Source organism: Poecilia latipinna, unplaced genomic scaffold (genome assembly GCF_001443285.1).
Source record: "Poecilia latipinna isolate Pla-1442-1.1 unplaced genomic scaffold, P_latipinna-1.0 Scaffold1171, whole genome shotgun sequence".
NCBI lineage: Eukaryota > Metazoa > Chordata > Actinopteri > Cyprinodontiformes > Poeciliidae > Poecilia > Poecilia latipinna.
The window spans coordinates 26,766-50,325 of NW_015113787.1; the positions used below are offsets into that span (position 1 = coordinate 26,766).

At 38.9% G+C, this 23,560-nt stretch overlaps 1 protein-coding gene and 1 long non-coding RNA gene across 6 annotated transcripts in view; both read left to right on the plus strand.

Moving 5' to 3' along the window:
- LOC106960254 (uncharacterized) overlaps nt 1-13,222 on the plus strand; it is a 16,712-nt gene extending 3,490 nt beyond the window's left edge. Inside the window, exons 2-3 of one of the 2 annotated variants that reach the window (XR_001427533.1) lie at nt 1,378-1,496; nt 12,840-13,222. This is a non-coding gene — a long non-coding RNA (uncharacterized LOC106960254). Of the gene's footprint in view, nt 1-1,377; nt 1,497-9,666; nt 9,967-12,839 lie in introns of those variants that run through there. The other variant, XR_001427532.1, reaches the window with a different exon arrangement.
- A 6,133-nt stretch (nt 13,223-19,355) lies between these two features.
- The window catches only part of LOC106960257 (Down syndrome cell adhesion molecule homolog), a 142,900-nt gene continuing 138,695 nt past the window's right edge, over nt 19,356-23,560 (plus strand). For 3 of the 4 annotated variants that reach the window (XM_015053253.1, XM_015053252.1, XM_015053254.1), the window contains exon 1: nt 19,357-20,319. In XM_015053253.1, the coding sequence (XP_014908739.1) occupies nt 20,277-20,319 (43 nt within the window). In that variant the 5' untranslated portion in view covers nt 19,357-20,276. Of the gene's footprint in view, nt 20,320-23,560 lie in introns of all 4 variants that reach the window. The other variant, XM_015053251.1, reaches the window with a different exon arrangement.

Sequence of the window (23,560 nt, forward strand, 5' to 3'; positions counted from 1 at the left end):
GCAAAACACTGTGTGAAGATATGTTTGACGTTTTTGCGTATGCGGGACACTGTGTTTGCCGTTTGCGGGAGATGAAGTGTCAACGGGCACGCACACAACAAAATCAGTGTTGGCTTTGATTTAATGACTTTTCTTTTGATTTTTGCCATTTAGCTTGACTGAAAGCATTTCTTATTGAATATACTCTGCTTCTTTGGTTGTATCAAAGTGTGAAGAATTTCAGTGGCAAAACAAAGTTTAAAAAAGATTAAGGTATCATTTTTATATTTATTTCAGACTAAGACATCAGAAATTATGTATGAAGTATGTGAATGTAAAATGAACTATTATCACTTTTAGTGGTAGTAGTAGTAATATTTACAAATTACTTGTGTTTTTTTCAGCACACCATTCAAAGTTTTTCTTTAAATGTTAACCTTTTTCCTGATGGTGTTAGCATATTTGTGCATAATATTAATTGAGTAATTTGGGCCATAGAAGAAGTGTATAGTCTAAAATACATTTGTAGGTGCAAAGTGGATGTGTCACTGAGAAATGTATGTAAAAAAATCTGTCATAACTCAACACAGCCTTACAGATGTATCATCCAGACTATCCAGAGCAAAAAGCTCTTTGTAAGATTGAGATTGGCATGGTTAAACTAAAATTTTCTGCCTATCAAACGTTCTTGTCTTGGTTATTGAAAAGATTAAGCAAACAGAATTGGCATTATATTATGCATTTTTAATAAGCCACCAGAATGACTGATGATTCAGTATAGATTTGGTCATAATTCTAACTTTCTTGTTATGAGTTATTATTTGTTCTCCATTGAGAGTAGAAGTAATATGTCGTTGTGAATTGGAGGGAAAATAATGTATGCTTTTAAAAAAATTATAAATAAAAATCTGAAAAGTGTGATGTGCATTTGTTTTTATACCACTTTACTCTGATATGTATGAAGTAAACCCACCTCAGCCAAATGCCTTTAGGCGTCGGCTAATTAGTAAACTGAGTAAACAGTCCACCTGAGTATAATGTAATCTCAGTCTAATTACAGCTGTTCTATGAAGGCCCTTAGAGGTTTGTTAGGGAACATTATTGAACTAACAGAATCGCAAAGACCAAGAAACACAGCAGACAAGTCGGGGAGAAAGTTGTGGAGAAGTTTAAAACGTGGTTATTGAACAATATCCAAAACTATATCAGTGCATCAAACAAAAATAGAAAACTTTGGACACAAATTGAACCTATCAAGATATGGCTGTCCGACTAAATTATGAATCCAGTCAGAAAGGAATACCTAGAGGAGCTGTAGAGAGTCTCCTATCAAATGGGAGAATCTGATGAAAGGATAAACATTCAAGTCACAATAGTGTTTTTTTATTTTTTTTACAGGAGATTAAAAAGTTTTCTCTGTCAGTATGCTGCTGCTGGAAACTGAAGACCCAGAGGAACCTTCATGAGAGATTAATAAAGTTCTATCTGATCTAATATAAAATAAGCCACTGTTGAAAGTATAAAAGAGTATATGAGAGTATAAAAGAATTTTAAAATGGAGAAAACCTTGTATACCTTTCCTTTCGCTTTACAATTATGGAATTCTTTGTTGCATGTTATTAAAATACATGAAGAATTATAGCTGTAAGATGAGAAAATGCGATTCATCTATTTGTAAGGCATAATATGTGCTTTTAACCTTTTTAATGCAGTGTATTTTTTAAAGGTAATGTTTTCATAATCGTTTTTCTTTGGTTATCATTTCATTATCAATTGTTTTGAAAATATAATACACTCACAACACAACAAAAATGACATGTATTTTTCTGAAGAGGTATCTCATTACTTCTAACAAACCATAGAAATACAGCATGTTACAGTCACATAAGATGGTTATTTAAATAACATCCAAGAATCATTAGCTCCATATAAACACATGTAAACGACTGCATTTCCGTTGGAAATGTTCTCCATCATCGCATCAATTTAATCTGCACAACAAAAAACAGAAACTGAATTCCTTTTTTTTTTCCATGTGCCGACAAAGGAAGACATTCTTCCTTTCCGCTTTGCCTTAGACAGTTTCATTTCATTTCATTTCATTTAGAGAAAGAGGAAGAAGATCCCAGTGGTAAGGCGAGATCAATGTTACAGGCCTTCTCCATGCTGCCTGTTTCGCACAGAGACAACAGTGTCTCACACTGATAGCCGCATGAGTCCCTAGATACACTGTCACATGCTTTCAACTTCTCTCATTGAAGTTAATCCCTATAGTTTGGACAACTTGTATAACGTGGGGAGAGACTGTGACAGATAGGTTTCCGGTGCTCCGCCTGTCATGCACTGGGTCTTGTGAATGACCCAATTAGGTACAATTCCTGTTTCTTCATCCCTTTGGCTGTGTTAGTTCCATAGCCCGAGAGTATAAAAACAGGGGAAGCACCGTGAATCTTGTGGGTGATCATGTGTGCAGTGTCCGGTGGCGACAAGATTTCTCCACTCTTTTTGTCTCCTGACTTCCTTTGTAGGTGACAGTGAGAATCAAACCTCAGATTTCTTTTCTCTTTTCAGAAAAGGAAAGGTTATGAATTGACGAGTCAGAGGCTTGGTGAGTTTTCATGCACACATCATGTCTGACTTCAAATGCATTATTGCGTAGTGCAATATAGCAAAACCTATAAAATTACTTCCGCAATAAGGAAATAAAATGGTGATTATCCACAGTTGGTATTAAAGGCTGACATAAATGAGCAAAGTTTGCATCATTGTTTTAATGTTGATTCAAACAAATTTGTCAACCAGTATAAATTTTGTCACAGCTTTGCTTCATTACTTTAATTCATAGGACTTTTGATACAGAGTTCTATTTTATGTTTAGGCCTTTTATCTGCTATTCCATTGTTTCCTATGTTTGCTACCCAGCGTCTCCCATGCAGTTCCTCCTTCAGCCACAGGAAGGCGCTCCACACCGTTCTAGCGCATTTAATCCAATCTGAAGAAGCTGTAGCATCTGTGGCTGAACAAATAAGGCAGATTAAGGGAGCCAGTGGTCCTACATTTGGCATCACAAAGCTTCTTTACTGGGACACTGGTACCTAATCCTCACAGCTCTGATCATTAGAGCTGATAAAGAGGAGGAGAGCACTCTACATTATCACATATGTTCCCAGGTCCTTCTTGTCTTCACCATGTGAACAAAGATGCAAACCGTCTAGCTTGGCTTTGAGACTGTTTGTCTGTGGTTATTAGTCATGTTTCTGTTTCTGTTTAAACTATTAAGACTAATATTAACATCACAAGATGTTAATATTAGCAGTGGGCAGGTTTTTGCTCACTGAATATGGATTAATCCATGTTTTAGAGGTGAAATGTAGGTCATATGTAATCTTTCAAAAGTAGAACTTGTTAGATTTAATCATGTTACAACCCCTGACTTTAATGTGTTTTCTTGGGATTTTATGTGATAAGCCAACACAAAATAGTGGATAATTGTGACATAGAAGAAAATTCAATTAGATTTTCTACAAATTAAAATATGAAAAGTGTGGCATGGATTTGTAATCGGCACTCTGAATCAAAACTTTGCAGAACCACCTTTTCCTTCCTACCAATTTCTCATTGCAAAATAGCTCAGAATGTGGAAGGAGAAAATTAATTTTCAAATCAGATTCCAAGTTGGATTTCAATCTGGATTTTGCCATTTTGGTGATTTTGGAAGGCAAATCTTTTTCTTTTTTTTTTACCGGATTTTATTCAAGAACATTTTTATGTTATGATACAGAATGATAAAAAGTCTTTCAGCACTATTTTGACTACGGAAACAGTATTGTAATTCCAGCAATCCACCCCACCTCCCCGTCCTTTTAGCGTCTCTGAGCCTCACGATAATCAGCCCCGTAGCCCAATCACTGTAAGTCTATAATGCCGATGAGAGATTTGCTGAATCTGCTGCCGTTTAGGATGCGGCGTAATTACAGCACAGACATGATAGAGCTGGATGAGCAGTAAATGGGGATCACAGTGGGGCAGATTGTCCACATGTTTCCGAAGCAAATCTCATTTCGGGATCCAATCTAGCATACTGTTTTATTAGCAGGGTGGATGGGGTCAATTAGCTTTAACACCAGTTTATTCAAATGTTTAAACAGATAAATTGTAGCTTTAGCTTTTCTCTTTGCTAATTGATTTACAAATTAAGACAATGATAAAAACATTTGCTCTTTCATATTTTAAATAACAGCCATTGTTTATTACTCTTATGGTTTTGACATTTTCTTTACATGCTGCAGCTAGCCTGCTTTTCATAATGAGCTGCTTCCAATTCTTTCCCTCCCAGACATGTTAGCTCTCTAACAAGGTGTTCACATTCACATCTGATTCTACGAGAAAAGATGAGCGTGTAGATGAGGTTTAAATGGAGTAACCAGACAGTAAGTTAATGGAGACACTCTCACTGCATGATTCTAACTTTATGAAGAAGACATGATTTGGATAATGTGTCTTTTAAGATTGTTACTTTTAAATGAATTTGTGCTCTCGGTCTTGAGGCAGGCAGAAGCATGATGAAGGGAATAGCACTCTCTCACAGGCTATTCACACTTACTCTTGCCCCTGTGGTGGTAGTTCTACCCTCTGCAGGGTATCTGTATATGTTTTTTTTTCATTCAGAGGAAAAGCCTTACTGACACATATGAGTCACATAGGCTGCCGTCTGAAAAGGCTGTGGTGGGAGTTACATATTCCCATATTTGCGCTCCTCAAGGCACTAGTCATACCCGCACCAGTCTCCCTAGTTACTCCACAGCTTGCACACACAAACGGAGACACACTTGGGCTTTCAGTGTTTGTTCAAAAACCATGGATCCCACCTGATGCTCTGGGTGCAACAGAGCAGATGTTGCTGTAGCTGTGGGCGGGAGAGCGGTGATAGGCTGTGGACATCCTCATTACCGTGTTGCTGTTAGGGCACTGCTCTCGAGTGGGATATGCTTAATGAAGTGGTCCTGTAATCATTCACACCGAGGCCCACATGGAACCTGTGAAAACCCAACTTGTAGAAATCAGTCTAAATCAACTAGAGTGACTTAGGAATACACACAGGTGCCTATTGTGGAGTAGACTAAGAACTAACTAAGATGGAGATATGGAAACCTGCAAAATAAAATCTATTCTTTTCATCATTAGTCAGATTAAACAACTAAATTTTGGTTAGACCCTCCAAGAACAGATATTAAAATCAATTAACAAAATGAAAATATGGAGATAAAGTTCTAAAAAATATTTGAAAGACAAAAAAAATAGAAATATTAGGATGAGGCTAGAATGATCTACATATGCAGGTCTGGAACAAATTAAGAAACCACGTCACTGAACCCCATTGAAAACCTCATGGTTATTCCACCAAGTATTGATTTCTGAACTCTTCCTGAGTTAAAACATTAGTATTACCATTTCTAAATGAATATGAACTTGTTTTCTTTGCATTATGTGAGATGTGAAAGCATGGCCTTTTTTTATTGTTTTAATAATTTCTCATTTTTTGAAAATAAATCCTAAATTTTTGCTAGGAATTTCAGAGACATGTTGTCAGTAGTTCATAGAATAAAAGAACAATGTTCATTTTACTCAAACATATACCTATAAAAAGTAAAATCAGAAAAACTGATCATTTTAAGTGGTGTCTTAATTTTTTCCAGAGCTGTATATGCTGTGAAAAACAACTATGACAAGTTAAATTATAAATACTTGAAACGTACTTCATTATATTTGTTCATCGGTAAATGCAAATTTAAGAGTAAGTTATACCCACACTATAACTTACAATTGTTAACTGTAAGAATAGTCACGTAAAAAACTAATACAATTTACTCAATCTGCATTTGTTCTGGACTACAAATGCAGATTATAGTGGATCATTTCACCCAGCATGAACCATGCTGCAACCTGAGCCTTAGCTACGATGTCTGCTGAGGCTCGACAGGATTGAAGACAAACTGATATTCCTGTTCATTATTTCTCAGTGAAAACATCAGTTTATGAAATGGTAAAATATCCCACAAAAGTTATATGTGATCTACTTCTATGTTACGTAGGATGGACGCTTAAGGGCGAATATTTGAATTGGCACGTGGCGCCATGTTGATTGCTTTACTGTCTAATAACTGGAGTGAGATGGGCTGAGCGAAATGGCATGTTCCCCTAAATTTAATTCCGCCACTAAGTGGGGCCTTAAAGATCCCTTTCTGCTCCTGGAGGAACAGAGTTTATGATGTAAACAGAGCAACATAGATGGAGGCGTCTTGTCCACAGTTGTTCTTGATGGACATTGTAAATGTTTTCATTTCTGTGAAATGAGAGATTATGGTTAGGAGGGTAGGCTTTTGTGCTGTAATACAACCGGTGAGTTGTCGGCTTGAACTCTGATCTGTCCAGCTCATTTTGTCCTTGGGCAAGATACTTCACCCACCTTGCCTGCTGGTGGGGGTGAGATGACTTCTTAGCTTACTACTATCATTGTGTGTATGAAACGATGAAGGACGGATTGTAGCATAACGTGCTCTGAAGTCCTTGGACTTGATCAAGTGAAAAAATTCAGGGCATTTGTAGTGTGATCTTACAAAATATTTCATTATCAAGTTCATAATGTACTAAGAGCTGTTAGATGTTGCACAATTTGTTTAGTTATACCTTACATATCCCAATTTTGTGTTGGTCTAGTGGTGTGGACACTTTTTCTTTTAAATCTCTCGGATGCAGTTAAATTTTCAATCTATTTCCTTTTTTATTTCCACTTTGCCTTGCGAAGAGAATCCCTGGAGTTGCTTTTATCTATCACAGGACCGACAGATGGAGCAGGTGTGTGTGTCACATTCCCAGTGTGACTCCCAGAGGTTGCATCCGATGCGACACCTGGAGTTTGCTCCCTCATTAGGATGGGCATCTCCAAGGTTTTTCCAATTACACGCACTGAACCTGGCTCTTTGTTCCCATGAGTGAATGGAGATCAGGTACACCTCATCTCTCACCAGCAAATTGCTCTCACACACTTGCCATGCAATATTTGGAGGGTGTCTACGTTATTCCCGTACTCAGTTCTGTTTCTCTGAGAAGACACCACACTGAATGAATATTGCGATGAGGGCTGGTGCACCAGCTCACCTTGCAGAGCGCTCTTGAGTCTCCTTTGCGCTTGACTGTGTCCCTCTGTTCTTACAGCTATCTATCAGTTTCATAGTATGCAATCTGCATCATCTCAGCCTCCCACCACCCACCCACCAGAGTAGGGGGTGTAGAGTGGTTGTAGGAAGGCCTGAATGATAGGAAGAAAGGAGGTGGTTGGACAGCAATGTGGTGGGGGGGGTCAGGAGGGGCTCCTTCATACATTTTTATGACCACATAGATAAGGTCAGTGGTGTGCCATCGTTACTAGGCAACACAGCGACCCTGAGTTGGATTGAGTTGTGAAGCTGAGAAGTCAGATATTCTTCTTACAACAGCCCCGCTTCAGTTGTGCTCTGTGCATTTGACAGCAGGCCGTCTTGCCTCCGTGTGTGCTTCGTGAGTCAAAGCTGCAGAACTGCTTCAACTGGACAATTGACTGCGACACTGGAATAATTAGAAGGTCATTGATTGGGTTGTTATGTTACAGCCGTGTCCAGGATATACTGATGTCTGTGGCCGTTGTCATTCGCGATGATGGTAACGGTGATAAAAAATGATGATGAAGGTGTTTGATTATACATTTTTAATGATTCGGTTTATGTGGGGATATATCAGAGCGTGGGCGTATTGATTTTTCCTTTTTTTTTTTGAACAGAGAAAAGGAGGAGACAGAGACCAGGCGCAGATGGAGCTAGAGTACAAATGACCAAAATCCACCCCATTCTCTCCCTCCCTGTACTTCTATTTTCCATCTTCACTCAGATTCCCCCGACCTCTCCCCCTTTCCCGTTTTCCTTTAACCCCCCTCCTCCGTCAGCCTCACTTCCTTATTCCTGCCACACCTTCAGCAGCTTTTCATTACGTTTTTTTGGTTCCACCCCCCCCAAACTCTCTCCCTCCTCCATACGCTCTCACTCCCCTGCACTCTTCTCCTCCCATTTCTGTCCCCTTCAGCGTCCTAGTTTAGCACGTCAAGGTTGGCTACAGATATGCTCCTCTGTGCCTTGGGGCTAACCAATGGGAAACTGGCTTGGGTTGCTCTAGTAGGCTGGGGTGTTAGCTGCAGGAACTGTGGGAGATGGGAAAGGTTACTGAATTGCAAAGTCTGTGGTCCATTCCTCAGACCGGAAATTTAATCTTTCAGACTGATTTGTGTTAGCAGTTCATATATAGAGCATCTTTGAAGATAGGCTAAAACAAAGGACAAAAAAAATGCAATACTGCGTTGTGGTGGTAATGTTAAGTAGCCATGTGTTTCTTTCAATGTTCATCTTATTGGTCGAAACCAATAACAAAAGTGTGTGAAAAGCCGATAAAGCCTGGTAGGTTAATCAGCTGCGAGTTTTCCCCAGCCTCCAAAACGGCTCGAATTTACTCTGTACGCAAGCTGACTTCAAACACAAAGTTTGAATTCAGATGCTATTTGAACTGCTATTTAAAGCATGCGATTGTTTCTTCACAACTTCAGTTAGTATATTTTGCAAAAAACAATAATCCCTATTCTTTCAGAATTTGGTATTTTCTGCTCTGGTGAGTTTTTCTTGGTTTTCCAGTGGCACATTGCTGTATTAAATTGGAAACTATAATGTATGAAATATAGTGCAAGACTACTATAAAAGCAAGATATGTTTAAACCAATTCCTGGCACTACACCTTTTATGTTCTGTCATTTCTGTTCATGGTGATTTAACAGAATTATTTTAAGATTATCTGCAATTACACTCCACAATGTCTCAAGCCATTTTAGTTTAAATTCCTTATAAAATAGTGATGACTTCAGCTCTCTTGAAAGGTTTTCGGGGGAATTTAGATCATCACTCATTTGCTTTTCTTTTGAAAAGTGCTACACTTTTTTTTAAATTTAAAACCAGCATTTTGTGTGAATGGAGATTCACATCAAGTTATATATAAAAAAAGGGTTGCTTTTGAATTTGTATTCAGATTACATTCATTGCATCCAATTTGTCCAATGCCTGACAAATTATGGCTGTGGTTTCCTACAATTTGACATTGTCAACAAAGTACTGGACAAACTGAAGTCCTGCCATTTGTGATGATCTTTGTTCATATTCATCTATATACCATTACTTGGCTAATTCTAAAGACACATGAAACAGATTAAAATGTTCTTTGTAGATTTCCAGTTTTTACCAGGACAAAGGTGAGTTTCTATCTTTAGCCGTTTCACCTATTGTCGAACCTCTTATTTATGTAGGGTCACAGGGCTTGAACAAAACCTTCTTCCTACAATGCAACAGAGCTAGCAAGTGCGCCACCATGCAATCCAAGTTTGTGTTCATAAAATGTCTTTTTAAATGAGAAAGGAGCTTCAATCATCAGTTTATCTGTTATCTTTACAATCCTGCTGGTCAATTTGCCTCTAAAGTGCTCATATTTTCAGGTAATTTAACAGATTACCATTTGGAATTACTGTAATTTCTGGAATAAAAGTCTCTACTTTTTTAATACGCTTTGAACACTACGTCTTCAACATTGATTTGGCTAATATATTTATGTCTACCAAAGGGGTTTTGAAAGACTGGACTGTTGCATGATGAAGGGGACAGCATGAGCTCAAGGGTGAATTTGCCTCGAGACCAAAATGGCACTGAAAGCGACAACGGAAGAGAGACTAAGGACGTTTGTCTGAGATGGTTCAATTCCAACACTGAAAAAGAAGGCCTAAGTGGTTTTAGTCTGCAGGAGGAATAGTTAGACCAATGACTATTTCTGGTAGTCTGCTGTATATGTTTTTGAAGCAGCTGTGTTACAAGCACTGCTATATATATGTGTATGTGTGTATTTCATGAATGAATTAATAGTTAAAAAAAAAACAGTTTCTCATAACAAGATGAGTTTTATCTCGCTAACACAACATTTCTTGTTCATTTTTTATTTTAATCAGAAGCGTTTTATATATATTGTAATAATAAAACCAAAATCTGCCCTAAGATAAGATATTTAGTTTTTAATGGGATATAAATCTCATAACAAGTTTTTATATTTCATAATAAGGTGATCCTGAATTTATTTCTAAGCTCTGCCACTCAAATGCTACTATGATTTTATTAGTTTCAACTATTTTTGATTTAACTTCTAGGTTTATGACGTAATTTACACATTACTATTCTGTATTTTATTTTTATCTGTAGTTCTACTGATAAAACCACACAAAGGGACTTTCTAGGCCCAGGGTACTTAAATTCACCTGAGTTAAATTCCCCCCCTGACTCTTGTCTCACTCCACAAAATGATTTAACTTATTTTTTTTTTTTATCATAAAACAATATATGTAAGCTAAATACATTTTCTTAATTTTTATAATAATGTAATATCTTGTGAAAAGCTCTACCATACAGGTATATATAGCATAACAGTGCAGCCACAGCTGCTTGATTCTTTTTCCAGAATACACACTTGATCTTTTTTATTTTACCAGCCAATGTAACCACACTAAGAACCCCTCTATATTCTCTTTACATGGACATCAGAACACATTCATCTCATTTTCAGTATTTTGTCAGGCGTACCTGTGGCATGATGACTTCAAAATACCTGATTGACTTGACGCAGTTGGCGGCCCTCTTGGTTGTAATTTAAAGAGCGTGCATGTGTCCTAATGCTGATTGACCTGCAGGTGTCTTTTCATCCCTAGGGGACTGTGCAGTGTAAAGCTATACCACACAGAAGTCTGTTTAGGGGACCCATCACTCTAGACTGGGCAACTTGTAACCTTACACTCACTTGTATCAGGAGCCACGAGTGTGGCTTGTCTTTTATCAATGTCATTGTCTTAGCAAACAAAGGGGATCATCATAGCTGTGCTTAGGATGTTTCTATTCTGAGTTAATGGGCCGCATATTGTAAAGGCAACCTGATCCTCCTCTGGGTGGCGGAAGAGTGAGCCGAGGGCCGACATTTTACTGGTGATTGGCCAGTCTGTGTTTTGTTGTGAGAGACACTGGTCTTCACAGGAGTTGTCAAAACAAGTGGCCCCATCCTTAGGGATTAACCCACCCGCCAGCACACACGCCGGTAAAATAAGAGTCGACCAGTGGGACATACAAGGAGGAACGGATGTATGTGTGCACAAGCAGGTGTGGGGAGGCAGTGACATACTGGGAAGACGATACAGGATGGAAGAATCCACAGCTGAAGGAGAATGTCCTTCATCATTGGGACAAATTACAGATTACAGATTTTTATAAGAAATACCAGCCTTTTTGGTTTATGTTCCACTCAATCAACAATGACAGAAGAGCTGCACTTTGCTCAGCTGATACTACAAGTTAATGACTGCCGAAGTCAAATGTGTTTTACCTTTGCGAAATATCACAGCAGATCAGTGAGCAAAGTTTCAGTGTAATACCATTATTAATTCTCTGCAGCAGTGGAATACAGTTTATTTGTTCACGTTGCCTGGTAATGAACAATTTTCTTGTGCGCCCCCTACAAAATAGTTCTTCAGGCCAGGGACAGTATTTTGTTGAAGTAGCAATCGTGTTGGCGAATCCTTAGGAAAGTAGAAATTGGATTTTTGACAAGCCCCTACAATACCAAATCATAATTTGCTTAATAATCCATACGGATGGAAGCTGTTGGACAGAGGTATGTTGCTACGGGAGAACAAAAAATGTGCAGATAACTCCCTAAGTATGTTTGGAACAAAATATAGTTAATATTATCAATCTTTCTTGCTTTTGCCCCTTTTTAAAATAATTCCAGCCCACATCCTTTATCTTGACTTGGGAAACAGCAAAACTGACCCATCAGAGTACTCTCTGATGTAATTACCTTGTTTTAAGAACGTCTATAATTAATTATTTAAAATGTTAAAATTAGTTTGCATCAGTATAGTTTTAAACCTGATGGCCCACTTTAGTAGCCTATAACAAGTCTGCAAAAGATTAACTGGTATGTTAAGTCAAAGTTACTTGAATAGGCATACTCACATGAACTGGTTGGTAGACTTGGAAAGAACTAACAAACATGGATGATAGAAATAAAAATATCTGTGCATGTCACAACTGTACATAAATATTGTCTTACCAGCTATACACTTAGCTGGTAAGACAAGATAATGTCAAGTTAACAGTTTGGTAGAGAACAAAGGAAACTGGGCAGTGTATAATCTTAACAAAACCAATGATTTAATGTGATCGGACAAAAGCGAACAAAGGAAAAGAATGAACCAGGTCATTGAAAGAAGGTGTTCCAATCACATCGATGGCTATAAATGTATAAGGCATGCAGACATTTTGTGAAAGACTTGTGAAAGTTGCTTTCATGAGCTCTTTTAATTTCAGTGCAGTACCATCATAGGATGACACCTGTGTAAAAAGTCCAATGGATAAAATTTCCTTGCGACTAGATTTTCCAGTCAGCTGTTTGTGGTATTAACACATAGCGGAAGGGATTAGGAACAATAGCGAGTCATCCACAAAGTTTAGGTCATGTAAAATGACAGAGTGGGGTCAGGTCAACAAGTTTCTGCAGAGTCGGCAGCTACAGATTACCAAACTTGATCTGGCACCAAGTACAAAGACCACAACCTGTAGACTCCAGAACAGTGCAGACAGACTATCCACAATGAAAACTCATGCTTGTCTATATAACAATCCAATGTATGAGTCTGAGTTTGGGATTTGCTTGCCTGATGGCATTTTGCCTAGATTAAAGTTTATGGTTATGTTTTTCAGAATGGAAATATTGGACAATCCTGCTTCCAGCTTTGTGAGAAAAGCTTTTGCCAACACCTCTTCCAATATGTGCACCACAGCACAAAAACGGATGACTGATCTGGAAGAGATTGACTCTTCTGCACAGCCGTAACCTCCAACTGATAGATCACATGCAGACGAACGAAGGTGGAAAATGTGAGCCAGCTCTCCTAGTCTAACAACAGTGTCTTTCCTTACCAATAAAACATAATCTTGGACCTTATGGAAAGCCTTCCCAGAAGAGCTGAAGCGGTTATAGCTGTAAAAGACAGGTCAACATCATAATGAACATCAAATCACTCAAGTCTATATTTGTGTGTCAATTAAATTAATGTTTCTAAATAAAACATCCATTTCATTTATACTTAAGTGAATGTTTTAAATGTATTTTACTTAATCAACTGATGTTTGTTATTAACATGAAATTGTGTACTGTGAATTTTAAGATTGTCTAGTCATTATCTGGCCTTTGGGGGAACTCCTTTAAAAAATTGACATATATTGAGAGGTCTCCAATGGTAAAGAAGACAAAAGGATTAGACTTCATGGCATATCGACGAGCAGCAAGAATGGCTTTTTAAAGATCATTACTGATTTCTTTTCTCTCCGGCATTGTGTTAACATACTTTTAATTGCTCCAAACCAGCAACTTTCAGACATCCTGCTTAAACAGAGGCGCTAACTTGCAGATGATCAGTTAGTCAATTTCATTTATTCAGCAGCACCCGACTGCAAATTCACATCTAAAATCCTACAGAAGCAGCGTAAGTGCCCCGGATTTCACACACTAACATTTAAGTTGCTCCCTGTAACAGAACTTGGGTAGATATTGGTGCTGCACTTGGGTTATTTACCTCCCGGGGAGGGTATGTGGAGTTTCAATGTTCTCCCTGAGGATGAATAGTTTCTTTGCGGTGCTATGGTGTCTTGCAACTTTTAGATACATCGATTCTGCAACACGTCAATGTCAACTGAATGACTTCATCAGCGCAGTGGTTTAGCTTTGGAGAGGCCCGATAAAGAGCATTCATATGATTCAGGTGTTTTAGAGAAGGGATGCATCTAAAAGTTGAAGGATAATGAGGACTGGACAACGGCATCCCTTATGCAAGTAAATCAAAGCATGTTTGATTTGCCCACATTTCAGCAGCTTGCTCACTTTTTTCTTATTCAATAAAAAATTGAATAAGAACATGCTGTTCTCCTTCAGCATGTAATGAGTAGATAAACAATACAAGAGGAACTTGTAAAAACACAACGGCAACCTTTGTTCTAATTTCATCATTCAGAGTAAAAGTGGGAATTAAAACAAAGTGTACCAACAGATTCAATGCTGGCATTCAGATTCATGTCCTCGGCTCATGAAGTGCCTCATATGTGCTCTTTTGTCTTCTGTTAGCACACGCACACATTGCAGACACACATGGCCACACAGCAAGGCCAGTACTGTCTGCAGCAGCCCAGGGCCCCATTGTCACAATCTCTTACCACTGTTTAGGCATCATAGCAGGAGTGGGGTGGGGCAGGGAGCTGAAAGGAACTGCTTACCATTTTACCACATGCTGGGTCCTTTGACTGCATCTTGTTTTTTTAGAGATACGACATTGTCTATACCTTCTCAGCTGTGCCTGAGTATAATTGGGTTAGGGTTCACGGCTGAATAACTTAGCTTATTGGCCACAAGGTCATGGCTGTTGCCTTCAGAGTGAAAATTAACGTATTGTCTTTCGCATCAGTTGTACAGCTGTTCGACTGTTGGAAGAGATAAACATGAGCACCTGTTTTCTAGCAAGATGTTCCTCCCAAATAAACATTTTATCTGCAACAAACTCCAATGTCTGTTAAATACAATTTTCAAACCAACACTGCAAAAAGTACAGTGCTACAAATTTTTTTTCCTATCACTCAAATTTCGTTCATGTTCTGTCACATATGGAACCACATACCTCAATTTATTTCATTAGGATTTTATGTAAAAACCAACTCCAATCCGTGCATTACTATAGGAGCTGATTTATAGGTAAAAGGTTTTTACAGTACTAACCCAAGGATTGCAGTGTTGTTTTTTATTTTTTAAGTCTCTAACAACCTTTTGCCTCAAAATGTGGAAAATGTCCATTTAACTTTGTAAAATAGTTCAAGCTCAGGAGAAACTGATGGGAAACATCTGCAAACATATTTTCAAGTCTCACCTAAGATTCTCTCTTGTATTTAGGTCTTGACTTTGACTGGACCATTCTAACAGGTGAATGTGATTAGATTCCTTTCCTGGCGCTGGCTGTATTTTCAAAGTTATTATCCTGCACCAGCCTTTGGTCTTTTGTAACTGGCTAAAAACAAGAATAGCCCTGTTTTTAGCCTCATTTGTCTTCTCACCAACCCTAACCCCAATGAAGAAAACCATCCCGACAGCATAATGCTGCCGCCACAATGTTTCACTGCAGGGAAGGTGCTTTCAGGGCTAACTCCTGTGATGGACTCCAGCACATTTAGCATTTCTTTTTTGGAGGCCTAAAAAAAACAACAACCAAACAACGCAAAACATTTGAGATTCAGGACTTAGTTTGCACCTTAGTGAATGTCATGTTAAAATCAGGTGTGACCAAAGGGCATCAGAACATGTCATTTATCTAATTATGCTCTTTAACATTAGATTAGCTGACATAATCAAACATTAGTCAACATTGAAGCTTCAGCCATGGGTCATTCCACAAATCGTCATCTCCATTAAATAATGGGTTTAGTCATTTTTTTTTTACCAAAATGATTTTTTTTGCCATCATAATTCAAAAAGAGGTGATTTTTTTTTTTTTGCCAAAATCATTTTTGGCAAAAAAACAAAACAAAAAAGAACATAGCCTATTATTTTAGGAAGGTGACAAAATAAGACAATAATCACTGGAAATAGACATTCAGAGTATCCTATTATTAGTTAATTATTCTCAGTAAATGACATCTGCTTGCTGTAAGGTCAGCTGGTTGATGTTGATGTCAACACCTGTTTGCTGTCAAACACACTCTTATACTGAGAGAAGTTATATGCTTGATGCATGTGTGCACTGGTGGGGGGAGACTGTATATACTGTACACACAACACATCACCCCCAGGAAATGTTAATTCGGCTGTGTGACTCCATGCCTGATAGCATTAGTTTTACAGTCTCATGCAAACAAACATAGCCTCTTTTATTTGCGTTGCTTCATTTATTGCTCCAAATTTATGCAGTTCATCTTCTCATGAAATCCTGTTTGCTGAGCTACATTACGCTGATGCTTAATTTCTCTGAAAATGTCAGATGGCACGCTCTAATGCCACGGATCCTTCAGTCAATCCCTTGAACCCTCATTCAGATCTTTCTCGTCTTCCATCTTTTGAGCTTGTTTGCCGTCGCAGGCTGTGAATGTCACCTTTAGTTGAGAAGAAAACAAATTTTAATTCTCCTAACACTGCTGAGGGGGTGAACTATGGAAAAATGTGTCACATTTGTTATTTTAACTTTCTTTTTCATGCATCACGTACATGTAGTCCTTAACAGAGAAATTAGGAACACAGAGGCCCTTTGGTAATTTTCCCTGGGTAAAAGCTCCTATTGGAAACAAAAGCTCTTGATTAATTTATTTATTATTTTATGAAAATTCAGCAACACCAACAGTGAATTTTGACATTTAAACATCCACATATATCAAATTCAAATTTTAGCATCTCTTGACGAACTTACTTGTATGTTCATAACAGTTTAGAGCTGAAGCAGTAGCACGCTGATGCTAATCCCCCATTAAGTGACTGAGGCAGGATCTCTGACCCACTGCCCTGATTCACCAGTGTTTTCTCCTTAGCACCACAGAGACTTAAACTTATTTGGATTTATCGTACAGCTTAAGCAAATAAGCAAGTTACTCTATCCTCTTACTCAATTAAACATGCATTCTGGAGCAACAAAGGCAAGAAAAAAAAAATCGGGGAGTATTTTCTTTCTTTATTTTAATAAAGGAAATGTCCTATTTGAACATCTGAAGAAAAACATCAAAAAGAAGGAAAACAACAAAGAAAAAAAAAAAGCATTTGAGGCATTCTGGAACAGTGTGTTCTGGTACAGACATCAGCAAATGCAGAGCGGCACTCCTGTTTGTCTGCTGCGCCGGCGTGAAGAGAGCCAGGCAGACAAGTGGGCAGATATTGTAGACAAGAAGCCCCAACTGAACAGGAAAGAGCACTGAGCACAACACCTGCACTCACCACGGCCACAGAATTTATCCAACATCTGCAGCAAACACACACATTAGCCCTTTGAGTGATCTGTGTGAAAATCTATCACCATCTTCGTCTTGCTCTTGTTTTTTTTTTTTTCCACATTCAGAATTAAAAAGCAAAACAAAACAAGAAAAACAAAACAAAACAAAACAAAAAAAACCTGTCCTCTCAGGTCAGGTATAAGCACATAAATAAAATGAGTCGCCTGGAGATTTGACTCTCAGTAGCGTCCTGTCATGTGGGATAGGGAGTAAGCTGCAAACTGTGCTGCTGGTTAAATCACATTCAGTGTAACCCGGCTGTGTGGACAGGCCCACAAGGCTTCTGCAGCCTTCCACAGCAATACCCTTGACTTCAAGGCAAGCATTAAAATGGAGGGGTGGTGGCGGGTTGGATTATGGGGTTCAGGGAGGCGATGTGCAGAGTGTGTGTGTGTGCGCGCGTGCGTATAAGTGCCTTTAGGGCTGCAAATACTGTTTGTTAACCCCCTTTTCTTCAGGCTGTGACTGAACACTGCATTTTCTTTGTGTTTTCCTAAAAAAATATTTAAGAGTGCGGTTGAGTAAAATAAAATAACATTCCCATATTTTGTCTTCCAGCTGCACAAAAATGTGCATTAATTGTTTATGAGGGTTTGCATTTCTACGAAGGGGTGTTAGAAAGGGTGTTTGTTTATCCTGAGGAGTAAGCTGCTGATGAGGGCCTTCTCCATTCAGCTCCATCGGAAATGATCAGAAATTGTTTTGTTGTCGTTTGATTTGTCAACACTGGGATCTGATCTAAATTGTTCCTTTCCCAAGCTTCATTGAGCCCCAGTTGAAAAGATGTGAAATTATTGCAAAAGAAAATTAACAAGGAGAAAAAAGTAACTCAAAATCAGCAAGTTATTTACAGCTTTCACCTATCAGAACACTTCATCTGACTCTTGGCTCGTACATCGCTTTAAATTCACAATGTTCAAACAAATTAGTGAGCTGCTGCCAAGCGGGAGACGCTTCTATCTGTGAGTTTCCCTCTGTCTTCATTTTCAGATTCAGACTTATAGGATGGGTAAGTGTTTTTGGTAAATTATTGGTTTGTAAAATAGTGTTTCATTTTGTTTCATTTTTCTTTTGGGTAATGTTATATATTTATCAAAAATAAATCTAGTCTGAGTCTTGTTGTTGCTACAAAACATTGCAGAGCTCATTCAGTTCTACCCATATGCATTCTGCATGTGTTCATGTATAAGAGAGCAGTGCACTCATTTGGTACACCGAATTGACATGGCTATTCCAGATATTTTTGGCACAAACACGTGCACTGTCACAGTTTTACTGCGAAGGGTGAAGCTGGATGAACCAAGCGGATGAGGATCACATTTCAGTGTTCGCCTCGAGGAATTAGCTGAAAGTAAGGACAGTGTGGTAGTCTGATGTAGACAAAATTCCAGCTCATTTTGTGTTAAATGGTTCCCCTCTCTCAGTTTTCCTGCTGGCCCTATGCCACCGCTGTAGCACATCTCTTCTTATTTGTTCACCTAGTTCCATTTTCATTTTCCACCCCTGCCTCAGTAGTTAAGCTCCTGATTTTTGTTTGTGCTTTGCTGGATCTGCTCTTGACTTCATTGTTCCTCTGCTTATTTTCCTCATGTCTCTCAGCAAAGCACTTATATTACTGACATAAAAGGGCTAAAAATGCAAGTCCTAAAACTGGGGCTCCATGTCCAGTCCTCTAGATCCAGATCATTTTACAAGCATTTCTTCTTTTACTCACCAGAATCATATCACTGAATTCCCTCATCCACAGAGGTCTGGCAAGGAGCTATTCATTTGATTCAGGTGTGTTGGAGAAAGACTGCATCTAAAAGTTGCAGGATAGTAGCTCCAGAACTAAACCACATAAAATAATCAGCTGACTTTTGGAGATATGACCTAGACAGAACTATAAAAACCTACACAGAATGTTCTTCCCCCCCCCTTATGTCATGATTGAACATACATTTTAGTTTCTCCATAGAAATACTATTTTGTGCGCCAGCTCTTGATTATTGGTGTCCCTCATCAAGACACCCCTTGGAAAAAACTTTACGGAGACGCCCCTGGGGTAAAATAAATAAAGAAAAAAGAAAACACACCCTGGAATTCTAGATCAATCAGTGCCACATCTGGATGATGAGTACACCTGCACAGAAACAGACACCGCCTTCTCCGTGAGCTGATGAAACCCCGTGCGTAAAAATCCTTGGCGCCTCGGTGCGTCAGGTGCCTTATTTCCTTAATGCAAATGCCCCGCTCGGCGCGTTCTCTCACACCTCCTCCTCCTGGTGTCCTGCCCTCAAGACGGACCGGTAGCCGCCTCTGCTCCTTTAAGGCAATGAGGAATTAAAGCGTCTACAGGGGCAGGGGGAGAGAGTTATTCTGTGTAATGCTCAGAGACTCGGTGAGGCTGCGATTAGAGATCGACAGCGGGGAAGATGCGCTTGGTCGCTCCTTGCTGGACGCAAAGAGGCGGTGAAGATGGTGTGACTTTGGAGTCAGAAAAAAACAGCGTCTTTTTCATTGTCTTATCCTCTTTCCACTTTTTTTGCTTCGTTGCTCTATTAGTTGGACTATTTTTAATTGTCTGAAACTAATTTTTACCCCTCCCCCTCAAGGATGAACCGAGAGTTTTTGTTTAAATTAGATAATCGAAGCTTTTGACGTTTTTTTTTTCTTCTTCTTCTACTTCTTCCTTTTTCTTCTTATTTGCTTTGGAGATTTAGCTCGGGGCTAATTTGGGAAATAATTTCTGGCACCAGGACCCGGCTCTGACTCAGCATCACACACACCTGGGCTTTACCACTTCATCATCCCCTTTGAATAACAGGGAGAAGCAGCAAGACGCGGAGCACAAGAGGAGAGTCTGCGCGCAGCGCTCTCCCCAAGAAAATCACAGAGCCTCATTCTGTCCAAGCGCAAAATAAAAAAATAAAAGAAAAGAAAAGACATAGGTCAGCGACGCGAAACAAAAGTAGGAAAGGAAAAAAAATTCAATTAAAAAAGTATAGAGACCCGGACTGGTTCGCTTCAAGACACACGCAAATGTTTAACCTTACACTAGGCGCACTGAAGAGAAACCCAGGGAGGCACCGGTCGGAGGAAGACGAGAAAGCATAGCTTTAGGGGGATTGAACGGAGCAGGGCATGTGGATATTGGCTTTTATCTTCCTCCAGAGCATCTTGAATGGTAAGTTTTTAACCTGCCACTTAAATATCTGTCACCTTATGCAGAAAGCAGAAGCAAAACAAAACAAAACAAAACAAAAAAAAAACAACAAATTAGTGCCAGACTGCTAAATGACTGAAGGAGGGAGTACGGAAGGTCACCTGTGACCCACATGGAATGGATTTTGTACGGTTGTCAAAAGGCTTGACACCCCTGATGGAGAGGGAGAGAGACGGGCGAGGCTTGAACTGATAAATCCCTCAAGCTCTCCTGCAAAAATACACATTTTATGGCCTTCAGAGGCACATTCTGAGCCAAACGAAACCCCAATGTTGTTAGTGGGCTTTATGTCACAGATAAAACCGTAAATGCACTGATAAATTGAGTTTTTTTCTTTAAAGTTTTGATGAACTGAATTGCATCAAATTATTGTTTTTTTTTTTTTGTTTTTTTTTTTGTAATGCAAAACAGTTCTCATCCTGTCAGCTTACTTCCACTGTGGCCCTTAGTAATAAGTGACGTCTTTAATATAATGGACACTTGGTTTAACCCTTTCCCCCTCCCCCACTGTGAACATATTTTTCAAGTTCACGTTGGCTTGAATGAATGAAAAGGTGTTCAAATGGCAAAATTAGACACCTGGAGCATGCATTGTGTTTTTGCATCAAGATTATTTTTAAGTCATGCGTCGCTCGAAACCTATCCTGTCCTCAAAATATTTTCACATTAATTTGATCAGTTTTATTATTTCCGAAATGCAGTTTATAGATCTTGGCTTAGGATAATTAAGACAGTTAATTTAGCAAGTACAAAAGCACAATGTTAAAGGAGATCCTACATAAATAACGTTGGTATCAGATTTCCTTTTGCTCTTCAAATAATGATTAATTTTTACAACTCATGCTCTTTTTGCATTTTTGTGCAGCACTGCACATTGCTGTTACTAAGCACAGAATTTTTGTGCACCCGTCTAGTATATCTACAATCAATGGTGGAAAATTGATACAGTTTATTGCATTCACGTACTGGCCACAGTAGCTTCTACAGGGAGGGATTATGGCTGCCTGGGTGTGTACGAAAACAGGGGGAAAGCAAAGGGAGTGTTAGATGAAGGAGAAGGGAAAGAAAATGGAAACACATCCATAAGAAAAACACCAGGGCGACATCTTGGGGTTCGTTCCCGTACCGAAAGAGAACCAGCCAATGGTTGGCTGGCTTTGGATGAAAAAAAGGGCTAAAATGAAAAGATGAATTTACGAATCAAGAATTGCCAAAATTGAGAATTACAGGTATGAATATGTTTTACCGCATCAAGGAGCTACGATATGTGTGTCCCCCAAAATGGATTTTCCCCTCTGGCCGGAATGATAAAATACGGCTTCGAAATTTTTTTTTTTTTTTTTTTCGGCTTTTTTTTTTTTTTTTTTTTTTCTTTTTCTTTTTCGGAGCCGAGGCAGCCCTTGGTCGGCGCTGTTTATTGACACCGACTCCATATAAAATGGTATCTCCCTCAGTCCAGCTTGTGCTGAAACTCATAAAGGAACAATAAGGAATCCTCATTAATCATAATCATCTGGCTCTGACATTAGATCAACCACCATGCAAGATTGTGTCCATTTATTGCGTAAGGGATTATTGAGGGGGCCTGTGGCAAATAACTGATAGGGATTAAGCCGCAGACGGCGCTCAGTGGCAGACGCCGTACTTTTCCAGTGCTAATGTCTCCTAAGATGTTGTATAAAGCACATTTCCATCCATTGCTTTTCCCTGAATTCTCCATCACTGTAGCAGAGCCTGGCTGTGAGACTTTGTCCTCTGCGGCTGGATGTTTTGTTGATTATCATGAGAAGGAGGTGTTCATCGGCTGAGCAGTCATTGTCAGAATGAATGAATGACCTTGCAGATTGAAGCCAGCACAGAGATTGAATTCCAGACAATTCTTGCTGTTTCCTAGTTGGGCCTGCTCTCACTGGCCTGTCTCTATGGTAACCTGTGTAATGGATGTTGGGAGCTTCGTCCCAACATCCCCCCACACCCCCTGCTAAATTCTATACTTACAATGCAGTCTAGAAAACCTATATGTTGTTGTGCATTTGATGACGCTTGCATGGAGCATTAAGAAGTTGTTCCTTGGCGCTCTGTACTTTGATCTGGTTCTGCCATTTTGTTGTGGTACCCAACTTCTGAAGAGCTTTAATCAGGTGCCTGCACAAAAAGCTGCTTTGTAAGTCTATGAATCGCAGCATATACTAAGCATGTTGCCCAGGCAAATTGCAGCCAAGCATGTCACATAGCAAAATATTTAAATTCAGGTGGTGTTCAAACAAGAGTTCAGAAATCTTGTCTGCATGTATACCATCTTGTGACCAGGGAGTTGTGCTCTACTACAGGTTTATTTAAAAAGTCCTACACAATGTAAAAGGTATTCATGAAAACCATAAAGAAATCCTAAACAATAGAGAAATGTCAGGAAACACAAAGTGAAACCAGCTAATTAATTATTTTGTGTGAATAATATGATGCTCTGATGTTGAATTTCTTTATATTGGAGCTAAAATTGAGAAAATCATGGATTGTAATGAAAAAAATGGAGAATGTAAAGACTTACTTAGATATCACTGTTATATTGGCGGGTGGAAACGGGACATTTTACGATTTAAAGTTTGAGTTGCACAGGCTTTGCTTTGACGAAAAGATGTCTAGATATCTCCTGAGTAGATGTCGAGTTCATTTTACAAAGACAAACCATGATGTGCTCAGTGTGAACCATCATTTACAACCAAAAAGATTACAGTCCCATCAGCCATTGAGGTCGTCTCTGTGAATTGCTCTCATTAGGTGGAAGTGTTACGTGTCTGACAGGAGGTCTCTTAGGCATCCAGAGAATTTAGTTTAAGTTTTACGTGTTAAAAAAGGTTGGCAGTTATACAGGAAGGACAACAAAACAATGGCCGAAACACATGAAAAGTTCTGGACTTAGTTGTGCCTCAAAACTTGTGCAGACATGTAGCTCATTTGGTTAAAAGCATGTGATTGCAACAGATACATTCAGATTTTGATCCAGCTGTTTTCTGTGCTCCTCACTACCACTAACATATGACTCTAAAGCCTTTAGACATCTTATAAACGTTCACTTTTAAATTCCAATTTAAGCCTAGATCTTTACACTCTTTTTAACGAGGCTAAAAATACAGGCATATTATTTTAATCCAGCAATTTACTCAAGTAAACAGTCAATAAACCACAACATGGAAATAAAATC